The 11,521-nt window shown below is 37.7% G+C and overlaps 1 protein-coding gene across 1 annotated transcript; it reads right to left on the bottom strand.

Annotated features, from left to right (window-relative positions):
• Positions 1-1,351: 1,351 nt before the first annotated feature.
• On the bottom strand, positions 1,352-10,600 carry AREG (amphiregulin). The gene is made up of 6 exons (XM_052642394.1): positions 10,540-10,600; positions 9,061-9,291; positions 6,210-6,411; positions 5,325-5,480; positions 3,280-3,379; positions 1,352-1,429 (listed from the first exon to the last, which is right to left on the bottom strand). Exons 1-5 carry the CDS (start codon positions 10,598-10,600, stop codon positions 3,286-3,288), a joined length of 744 nt encoding a protein of 247 aa, XP_052498354.1. The 3' UTR covers positions 1,352-1,429; positions 3,280-3,285.
• Positions 10,601-11,521: the final 921 nt, after the last annotated feature.

Raw genomic sequence — 11,521 nt, 5'->3', positions numbered from 1 at the left:
ACTGTAAATAGGAATCTTTAAAAAACACAGGGACCAATGACCCACCCCTGACCATTTAAGTCAGAAACTGTGAGGAGAGTGTCAGGGTTGTGATGAGGATTGCCACTTTGAGATTTTAAACTCAATTAATAATGTGTGAGACTGGAAGCCAATTGGTTAGATGGTCACTGGGCAAGAATTTGGAAATCCCAGTGGCTCAGTAGGTGTAGAATCCATCCGCCTGTAATTCCAGAGTTGCAGGAGGCATGGGTTCAATCCCTGGGTCAGGAAGATTACCCGGAGGAGGAAATGGCAATGCACTCTAGCATTCTTGCCTGAAAAATTCCATGCACAGAGGAGCCTAGAGGGCTACAGTCCAAAGGGTCACAAAGAGTAGGACACAACTGAGCAACCACATGCATGTTAGAGACAGATGGAAGTGTTGGTATTTGAGGCACCTTTCATCCATAAAATTCCATGAGATGATTGCTGGGAATATGCTTATTACTGGTGAATATTCTCAAAATATATCCTGCACAACAGAAAGGTTATTTTGTTTTTCACCCAGGTCACTTTAGTTGACCAGTCAGGGATGACTGTGAATCATTCCACAACCTTAATGCTTTTGAAAGAACATTCACCAGAAATACACATGTATTTGTTTAAAATAATGTAAGAAAAGAGTAGCAAGTGGAGAAAAAGAAGAGTATGTTTTAAATGCTTTATACATTTATGTCATGATATTAGGGAAAGAAGTCTCAAATCTAAATACTTCCTGGTTCATGCAAAAGGCCATGTTCAAACCTTATTCCTTTCTTGTTTATGGTGATGATAATGATGGGCAATATATTTTCTCTCTTTTATAATATCTATGTCTACTATACCAGAGAAGCTATGCCACATGTTGATTTTAGAAGCTTTTATAATTTATTGGACTTGCAAGTTCTATGTGGAATAAGAAAGAACAGTTTGGGACATCAGTATCTGTGAGAGGACTAAGTGACTCTAGTTAATAATTTTCCCATTAAGAATACTTTTTAAAAAAACAGTTAAGTTTTGAAAATAAACATCAAAACAGTAAAAAAAAAAAAGGGGGGGGGAAGGAACTCCTTTTAAAATGATCATTTAAATGTTAGACAAATACCCTAAAGTCTTACAATCTCAAAAGTCACATTCAAACTCTCAATCTGTTTGATTAAAAAAAAAAAGTTTAATGAACTGTAAAATAAATACACTTCCATTAAATATTAAATAAATTATTTACAACTTGAAAAAATAGTTTTTATCTCCATGCATCTTTATGTACAGAAATAAGACTTAGCATTAAAAAGTGACAATTGAAAGTTTAAAACCATCAGAATAAAAAGGTTCCGTTTTCTTAGGATTTGCTGATAAGGAGAACCCATGTATCACTTGCAGCTGTGACTTTCAGTGATTCCGATCTGATACCCTGTTGGAAAATAAATCGAACTGTTAGAGACAGCCCAATTCCAACATAGCTTTGAGATAAGGTCAAAGAATAATCATCAATCAGAATTTCTGCCAATCTTTTTTTCCCCCCTAGGATGTCCTGTGGAAAGTGCTAAAAGCTTTTCAGAGACAAACTAGCCCTTCTGACTTGAATCTGTCTTTCACATCTGCTTCGGTTATATGCATACTCGAGTAGAAGACTGTGTTCAAACCTGTTTCGTCAAATTCTGTTTATTAAAATTACAGCACTGAGAATAGTGATGAGAAATAGTTTTCCTAACCAAATCTATGAAGCGGACATAATTAAAAACAAAGATTAAGTGGCTCAGTATATTTATGATATACAGTTAATTTAGGATAATTAGTACCAAGGGCATAATAATAGTAGCTACCAGTTAATAGGCAGCCACAATGTGCCAACACAGCATATTCCTTTTCCTAAAGTCATTCCAGACCTCCTTTGAGAAATTTCAATTGCACTAAACAACCAAAAATAAACTCTTATTCATGCTGGTGACTTTAGCTTCAGAACATTAAGCCAATTCATTAATAACTTTTGATGAATAAGTATTGAGTATAGCATCGGCATGGATAATTATCTATTTCGTGACTTACTGAGCTAATTCTGTAATAGGCTCAGAACACAATGCCTGTACTTAACCAATGCTAAAGATAGTGTTCTCCAAGCATCTGGAATGTTAATAAAAAATGGAACTGCATATTTAGTAGATTTAGGATTTGGCTTAGAAATATGCATATTTAGCAAGTATCTCAAGTAATTCTTAAAGCAATTGAAGGCAAAAAATAATATTGGGCTGGCCAAAAAGTGTATTCGAGTTTTTCTGTAAGACTGTAAGGAAAAATCATAGTTTTTGGCCAACCCAATAACTTGAGGATGTTTCCAAAATGTCTGAGGAAATGGAGTTCCTTCTTTGGACTGATGTTAACAGTGTCCTTGATCTCCTTGCCTCCCCATTCTTGTGGAAGTCTGTTTCATCAGCTGTTGACTTTAGTTATCAACGAAATATCCCTCTCCATACTTTCTCCATACAACATGTTCAGCTCTCTCTCTTTACAAAAATTAAAAAAAAAAAAAAAAAAAGGAACTACAGTCTGTACACTAACCAAGTTTCCTCTCAAGTGTGAGCCTCTCTCCATTCCTGCTTCTTTTCTGTGCAAGGATATCCCACTGCTGTTTCTACTTCCTCACATTTGTAGTGCAGGTGCCCTGATGTTGGCTCTCCACCATATGAGCTCAGCCTATCAGTTCAACCTTATCTTCTCCAACACCATTTGATCTAGGTCATCTTTCAAACCTTTCTAAAATAATCTAGCCCATCTCACACTATTGATCTTCCTTTCCACTTATAATCACTTGTCCCAGGCTCATCAGTTCTTTGAGGCTCACTTCCAAAGCCATCCTCTATTGCATCTTTTTCTGCTCCCTAAATGCAGCCCACTGGGTTCTATCCCTCCTTCACTGGAAACTCCTCATATTCCATTAGTTCCTTTTGTATGACATATATTTTACTCCCCCTGATAGTCTCGTTTCTTGCATTTTTTTCTCTCTTCAAAACACTAAGCTCTTTGAGAACAGAATTTGTGTCTCCTTCATTTTTCTATCCCTTAGAATAGTAAAGACATGGTCCATTCTCAATATAGAACTGCAACTCAAGCTGAAAGAATAACACTTTTGTGTAGCCAATGTTCGTAGTATACCATTAAGAAAACATGCTTTTCTCATTTTTCTTCAGACAATTAGACTTTATGTTTTTAAATTGTAAAATATTATTTAAAGATATCTTTTAAAACTCCAACCTGCAATAATACCTTCAGTTAGGCTACAGCATGTCCATTTCCATTTTCTTGTCGAAGTTTCTTTCGTTCTTCAGCGACACCTTCATATCCCCTGAGGTATCGTCTTCGAAGCCTTCAGAGAACAAGATATTCTACTGTCACCAAAGTTCTATTCATTTATACATTGACTGGGGTTTCATGAGCACAGGGAATTTCTTTCATGAGTCCTTATGGACCACTATACACTTACGGACCATTCCACCAAACCTAAAACTAAAGCCAGCTAAAATTATCACCAATGTTCTTTTAAGGGAATCTTTATGTTGATTTTATATAAACATATTCCCAGAGTACTGAGATTTAAACAAATGTGCATTGGGATGCAAACTTTTAGAAGGCATGAAACATATCCATATTTTTCCCCAAAATAGCACAATTGCAGGCACAACTGGAAAAAGATAGTATAGTTTTACCACAGAAGGGCTGTATGCTTGCACAAACTAATGTAAATGCTTAGGTTTTGGTTTTTTATACAGGCTTAAAAACAAATTTATTTTATTTCTAAATATAATAAATATTTCTAATTTTATTTCTACCTGTTACCAAAACACTCAATGGTCTGAAATGTTTTAGTGTTGTTCAAGCAATTCAATTTTTATTAGCTTTTTTATCTACTAAATGTTATTATTAAAATCTTAAGAACTTTAGTTCTGATGTTTGGGAAGAAACTGATTTCAGATATGAAAAAGCAGCAACTCTGTCTTAGGCTGGTATTTGCGATGTGTTTCAAATACAGGGAAGAATACAAAAGAAAAGGAAAGCATGACAAAGTTTTTCCGTACTTTTCCAAAGGGTTATTAAATATTTCAACTTGAATAATTATGAGTTTTTGAATAATTCTTTCAAAACATCTTCCCTAACTGGCAGTTTCTTCTTCTGTAATTCTACGTCAAATATTAATGGTGTCTGAGTGCATTTTTCCTAAACACATTTGCATATCATATCGGGCTTGAGGTACCAACAGACCGAAATAATTTCTCTGATGTACAAAACAAATTTAAGCCACACATCAAACTTTACGTGCATCATAAAATTGTGTTTTACCTAGCATTTTATCATTAGCTGATCTGAGTTTAAACTAATAGTAAACAATGACAGAAGATAATTCCTTGTTTCCTGAATGGCAGGAGTAGATCATGTATGCAATCCAGTTGTTAAAAGTAATTTACCAAGACCTAAAATTAGAATAATGAGTCTTGCTTTTCCCAAGCTCCAGTAGCACATGAGTCATTTCAGAGCCATTCACACCCTCCCTGAAGCTCCTTCATCTACTGACTTTTGTTTGACAGACAATGCCATTTTTACATACCCACCAGTGGCTACTACCTAGGACAGTTTAGTTCTAACATTCATTGGTCATGAAGTGAAGTAAGTGATCTGTTATTATGAGCACAGGGAAGATACTGCTAGAGTGAAACAGTAATAGAATTGTCCCTGCTTCCTATGCCATGCCATTTGGAGGAAATGTTTTGTTTTGTTTTTTAGTAATTGAATTCCCATATTGCATTGGACAATTATAAAATAGGCATAAGCTCTAATAAGTCAGTACCATGCTATCAAATTCCTAACTCAGAATTTTGCATTCTGACAGAAGCAGAAGACATCTTTTCTTGGCTCCTGGTTTGAAGCTCTTTGTTAATTTTTAGTATCAAAGTAATGTCTCTGACAACCTAATTCTTAATTAGCTTCTGGGAAGCTTGCTTAAGCTTAATATACTAATAGAAGATATCAACAATCTGAGATTCAGAAGTAGCCATGAGTAGACATATAACATGAAACAAAACCATCAATTTTTAAGTTCAAGAAAGGGGTTCATATGTTAAGCTTCAATGATGGCCAAAGGAATGCACTTAACCATATTCTGTGAATTGTCAATAAAATGTAAAGATATGGCCAAATATCACATACCACTAATAGAATAACTCACGTAAAATATGATACCACATTAAGATAGAAATCCTGAAAAAAATCAACCTGGCATTACTTTATTAGGGATTTTAAAGACATGCCTTACTTACAGGATTGTAATAACAATAGCAATAGCTGTGAAGGTCATGGCGGAGACGAAAGCAGCTATAGCTGCTAAAGCAATTTTTGATAAATCGCTGTCGACCATGCTCTGAGTCTTCATGGACTTTTCCCCACATCGTTCACCAAAGTACTCTGGATAACATCTGCAAATAACCCACATTTTAAAATTATAATCACTGAAAAGATTCCAATAAATTTTACATTTACTTTCCTGATCACAAACCATCATTAATTCTAGCATTCAAAAAATCAGTCCAGGCATTTATTTGTATTTCAAAATGATGAGCTGTAGAACGCATTCGCACCTAAGGTCTATTAGTATAAGAACAAGTTGAGATTAGTCTGGGTGTGATATTCCAAGAGGACACGCCTTTTCATTCTTTGTGCTCCTTGTATGACCAACTGATGAATTCAGTGGCTTGTTATGCAGCTAATACATTCTACTACCATTTAATGTGCTAGCAGCTTTTAGAGGGAAGGAAGCAAGAACAACATTAAGTGAAAACTACCTTAGTTCCTTTTTTATCAAGAGGTTTTGTAAAATATATATTGCAAAATGATGATTTCCACCAGGGTTCAGGAAACTATTGCCCACAGGTCAAATTTGGCCATTTGCTAGGTCTTTTATAGCACACAAGCTGAAAAAAGTTTTTTTTCTTTAATTTTACAGTTTTAAATGGCCATGTTTTACTTGGTTATATGATAACCATACATAATCTTGACCCACAACACCCAAAATATTTCATATCTGCTTCTTTAAGGAAGTTTGCCAACTATTGGTTTATATATTGAAAAAAAATGGTTTTTTGCAACTAAGGGTTTCATACACAGTGTTAGAAATATAGAATTCCATATGATTTAAGGCAACTTACTGGCATGATACTGTTTCCAGTTGCTCTAAAAATGTGCATTTTCCATGAATGCAGAAATTTTGAAATTCTGTATCACACAGATTTTTCCTCTTTCTGTTTCTTCTGTTTTTTCCATTTTTGCCTCCCTTTTTCTTTCTTTTGGGTTTATCTGAAGTCTTTTCACTTTCCGTTTTGTTTTTCTTAGGCTTAACTACCTGTTCAACTAAAAAAATAAAAAAGAAAAGAAAAGATTTATTGACAAATAAATCTTTATTTCTCTCTTTATGTGGAACACCATTTTGAAGACATGAGAGAAAAATGTCCTAGCAGTGAAAGTTCACAGGGTAACAGCCTTATCAGTCACATTTTTTAACACAACTCATATACATAATTGAACAAAGACAATATCTGTACTATGTGGCACTTAGAATTTGAACACATTTGTTATTTTATTAGCTTAAAAACATATTTTGATTTATTTGTATCAGCATTATTATTACTGATAACAGGAATAATAGGAGTTACTTGTCTAAGAAAATCCATGAAATATTTTAAACATTTGTTTTTACTTTAATACATACAAGGTTCTTGGTAACAAGCATTAATTTAATTAAACCCAAATCACACTTGAATGTATTATGACTATCTACATGATATAGATGAGAAAAAGTAGAGTCGAGTAAAGAGAAGTAAATTGCACTAAGACAGTAGCTAGAAAATGGCAGTGCTGGGATGTTAAAGCCTATTAATACCCAATTATATTATGTTTTCTCTGGGAAAAGCTCAGTTCCATTAGTTAAAGCGGGGTTTGAGTATATTTGGTGATTTTCTCTACTCATATCAGTCTTGTGCTATCATAGTTGGGAATTGGTGTGTATTACCTGAGGTGGAGAAAACAGAATTATACATTAGAGTTAACTTTCTTCAACTCCCAGATTATAACAGATTATAATTAATTGATACTTTCTGGGGGCTAATTTCTGTGATCAATCTATTTGAAAAATAGAAGTCCAGAAATATTTGTACTTGATGCTTCATGGGTTCATCCTAACTCTTCAGATTCACAGAAACCTTTGTTCAGTGTTATAGCTATGCAGGGTATAGTTTACCCACACATTAAATATAGGAAGGAGGAGTTTCTATGTTAGAGCTGTGCATTTTGTTTTACTAATCTCTACATAAGTTTATCTGAGCAAGTATTTAGTGAGCCCAGAGAAAAGAGTCATAAAGTCATAATAAAGTTAGTCATAATGGTTCTGCAGTGCCCGGTAAATAGAGAACTCTAGAAACATAAGGAAGGGTAGCAAAGCTGGAGCCCTGTGATTAAGGTAATGAAAAATTAAATACTTTGAGCATTTTAGCAGTCATTATATCAACATTAACAATAGTCAAATTAGGAGCAATGTTTAATAGGTGGCTATGCAATTTTTGCGTTGAAACTTCCCTCTGATGATAAGAAAAGTACCCCAAATTAGAACAGTTCCTCTAACAGAAACATTTTAAATCGATATTACAGCACTTTACAGATACATTACAAATTTTAAACAGAGATAGTCACTATGCTGAAGTATTACAATAGACATTATCTTCATGGATCAATTTTCACTGTATTTTACAGTGCATTGTAATTTTGGCCCCAACCATTTTCATTCATCATCATCAATTCATTTGGCCTTATGAAATGCTAACTTGAAACATCTTTAAGAGCAAAATTTCTTAATGGTCTCATCTCATTCCCCTCCCAAAATAAGAATTATAGATGGACCCCTTTCCCACCTTATGCAAAAGCACATAAAGGAGGTGTGGAGCAAGGGAGGAAAATGGAGTGTTTGATAAAACTTTTCCCACCTGTCATTGTCTTCATGTTATCACTTGCTATTCCTTCACCAGTTCTGGGAGCTAGACAGAGAGGAGTCAGGGAAACTAAGATCAGGAAAGAAGATGCTTTAAACTTTGCCTTCATAATGGATGCTCCTAGGATATTTAGATCTGATTTACTGATGATCTCGTCTGCCCTCAAACTCCAAAGTAATATGAGAGTAATGAACAATAGTGACCTCTTTCTCTGGTACCCTCATTTTAAGTAAATGCTCTTTTTGAAAAATCAGTTAACAGCAGAAGAGAAGAAATTATAGGTCACTATTATTTAACTGACAAATGAGATTTGGGGTTAAACAGAGATTTTAGTGACATAAAATCCATGCATATTTGTTCTTTAATATTTCCAGAAAGTGACATTACTATTATTATTACCAATGTCGCAGCACAATACACAGTGGCTAAGATCCAATCATTCTTTTCCCATTACATCTTTCTGTTCCCTTACCTGAGTCTCCCGCACCACAGGCAAATTCTTTACCAACTGAGCTATGAGGGAAGCCCTATTTGTGTCCAACTGCAGTAATTTAGAGAAAAATGGTGGTGGGGAGAGGCTATAAAAGCTGAGATATAAAGTATATGAGATTGGTTGATGTCTATATTGATTTCTCACATGGGGGATTGGTCATGTGGCAGAGTATCTGAAATCCAACAGATTGGAGTTTCTCATTCTGGCTGTGGAACTTTCGGCAAAATGCTTAACCTTCTTAAGGTTCAGTTATCACAGCTGTAAAATGTAACAATTCCTACCTCATAAAGTTGTGAAGATTAGACTTCCCAGATATGAAACGTTTGTTAGAGCTCCATACACAAAGGTTGTGCCCACTAAAAGCTCTTTCTATCTCAGTTTCCAGCTTAACTAGCGGGATGCAGAACAGTCACACACACAAGAAAGCCACTGGGAAGATCTTGGAGAGGCTTTTCTTTGGAAGCAGCTTTGCTCATACAAACCACATATCTTATAGGTTATACTGTCACCTTCTCCTCTACTCACCTCTGACTGAATCATCTACAATATAGCCAGATATCTGTGGTTCATTATCATACTCCTCTGCATAGTCATAGTCGATCTCCGAGGACAGTTCGCCACCAGGAGGCGTTTCACTTGCAGAGGAAATCTCACTTCTTGAGGTCACCTCAAATCTGTCAGCACTGTGGTCCCCAGAAAATGGTTCTCCTTTTCCAGAGTAGGTGTCATTGACATCTAATCCAGCAGTATAATGGGCTATGGGAGTGAGAATAAGAGGAGAAAAGAAAAAGTAAAGCGGGGTGCCTTTTCTCTCCAGTCAATTCTGTTCGGAAGGAATGTTTATCTTCAAAGCAGTGACTGCACATGTGTTATTGTTTGTGATTGAGTCACTTATGAAAGCTGCTTCATACTCTGCCAACAAGCAAACTCAACTGTCCCAATTACAGAGCTTCTTTCATTTAGGTTTTCTTTTCCACAGATAATCTACATTAATTTCCACATAAAAAACCTGCCAAATAGGCAAATTAATGTATAATTATTTGAGAGGTAACAATATGACCATAACTTCATATACATATATACAATAGAATGTTACCTGTTCCATTTTAATAAACAGATTCTAGAGATAAATCCAATATCTTTTTAACACATGCTTACCTTTTTAAAAAGAGTATGCGTATCAAATGTAAAAAGTAATATGAATAGTAGTTGGTAATAATTTTCTTACTGTCATTGTCTCTTATTATTCCCCTCACATAGAGAAGAAACTAGGGACTAAGACTTGGGGGCCAGTTTCAAGCCCCTGCTTTATCGTTTGTTGCTTAGCGGCTAAATCGTGTAGGACTATTTTGCGACCCCATGGACTGTAGCAAGCCAGCCTCCTCTGTTCAAGGAATTTTCCAGGCAACAATCCTGGAGTGGATTATCATTTCCTTCTCCAGGGGATCTTCCCAACCTAGGGCTTGAATCCGCGTCTCCTGCTTGGCAGGCGGATTTTTTAGGTCTCAAAACAGTGTTAGAGAGGTGCTTTTAAGTAGAACTCCCTGGGACGATGCCAGGCCCTCTAGAATGGTAAAAACAAAATCACTTGACAGAGGAGACGGAGAATTTAGGTAGGAGGTAGAACTCCTTGGTCTGGGACTTAACTACTCTTCTCCAAGATCTCTGGAAATCACTTCACCGCTCTGGACCTCTGTTTCTTGATCTGTAAAAGAAAGGGTCTGGATCACAGGATCTCTAAGCTCTCCTTCCTCTGGACTAAAGTGAGAGTATGAAGATTCTCAGGCACCCTCCTGCTGGCAGACACCCGGCCTCTTTTCTCTACCTCCATAGGAGGGGCCGGTATGTCGATTACTTTCCACCGGACAGAGTCGGGGGACACCCAGAGGCGGCTTTCTTTTTTTTTTTTTTTTTTTTTTGAGAAGCAGCAGCAAAATCCAAGAGAAGACCTGTTTGCCCTGGGTGGGAGAAGCTACGGGCAGCTCAGAGCCGGGATGTCCTCACCTGAGCCGAAGATGAGGAGCGACAGCACCACGGGCGCCGGCGGCAGCAGCGGGGCTCTCATTGGTCCCTCGGAGCGGCGGCGTCGCGGTCTCTGGGGCAACTCGGCCGGCAGCTGCGGGCGGGAAGAGGCGGTGGTGGCCGAGAGCTGGGACGCGGGGGGCCGCGTGGCCGAGCTCGCAGGCCCGGCCAGCCTGGGGCGCTGGAGGCAGCTCCTGGAGCTCGTCTCGGGATGTCTGGGCTCAGGTTCCCTGGGCTCAGGCTCGGGCGCCAGGTGTGCGAACATTCCGGAGGTGCTGCGCGCACCTGCCGCTTTATAGGCCGGGCGGGGACCCGGGCATCGCCCGTGACGTCACGCCGCCGCGGAGGGTGGAGGCGGGCGGCCTCCCGGCAAGAAGTTACTACCCGAAAACCACACACGGATGCCAGGCGCCCCACCTCCCGGGAGCGCAGAGAGCCGCTGGAAGGAAGTGAAAATTAAACCTCTCGCTGCAAGCTGAAAAATAAAAAATAAATTACCAGATCCATACAAGGGCCTGGAGTGGAGTCTGGGAGCTAGGAGCTGACAGTCAAAAGTCCCGAACTTTCAACCCATCTGAAAATCCTCGGAATATACTTTGGTTGATCTTAGTGTTACCACAGACAGGAATTAACTAGAAAAAAATTCCATTTTAAAATGTTAAAGGAACTTAAGATCAGGAGTGACTTAACAATGGCCCGATGTCTTCAACAATAACGGTCATAATATAACTACAGAGCCCACCTCCTAATGAGAAGCTGCTTTATTTACCTTATCTCACCCGGGGGCCCTTCCCCACCCACTACGGTGAAGTGGTCAGAATTTCCAACCACCTCCCGTCCAATGTCTTTTTGTGGCCCAGGGACCCGTCCTTGTCACAGTTATTTATTGATTTTTTTTTTTTTTTTTTGGCAGAACAATACACTAAAAATATTACCAATACCACCTCACTCAAAACCTAGGGAG

This window comes from Budorcas taxicolor, chromosome 6 (genome assembly GCF_023091745.1).
Source record: "Budorcas taxicolor isolate Tak-1 chromosome 6, Takin1.1, whole genome shotgun sequence".
Lineage (NCBI taxonomy): Eukaryota > Metazoa > Chordata > Mammalia > Artiodactyla > Bovidae > Budorcas > Budorcas taxicolor.
Note: the sequence above shows the minus strand (reverse complement) of the source record. Positions and strands in the feature narration are given on the sequence as shown.

Coding starts and splice junctions, on each gene's coding strand:
- AREG (XM_052642394.1), bottom strand. CDS start 10,600: ATGAGAGCCCCGCTGCTGCCGCCGGCGCCCGTGGTGCTGTCGCTCCTC. Junction 9,292..10,539: donor GCTCCTCATCTTCGGCTCAG/GTGAGGACATCC, acceptor TCACTCCCATAG/CCCATTATACTGCTGGATTA. Junction 5,481..6,209: donor CTGGAAACAGTATCATGCCA/GTAAGTTGCCTT, acceptor GGTTATTTGCAG/ATGTTATCCAGAGTACTTTG.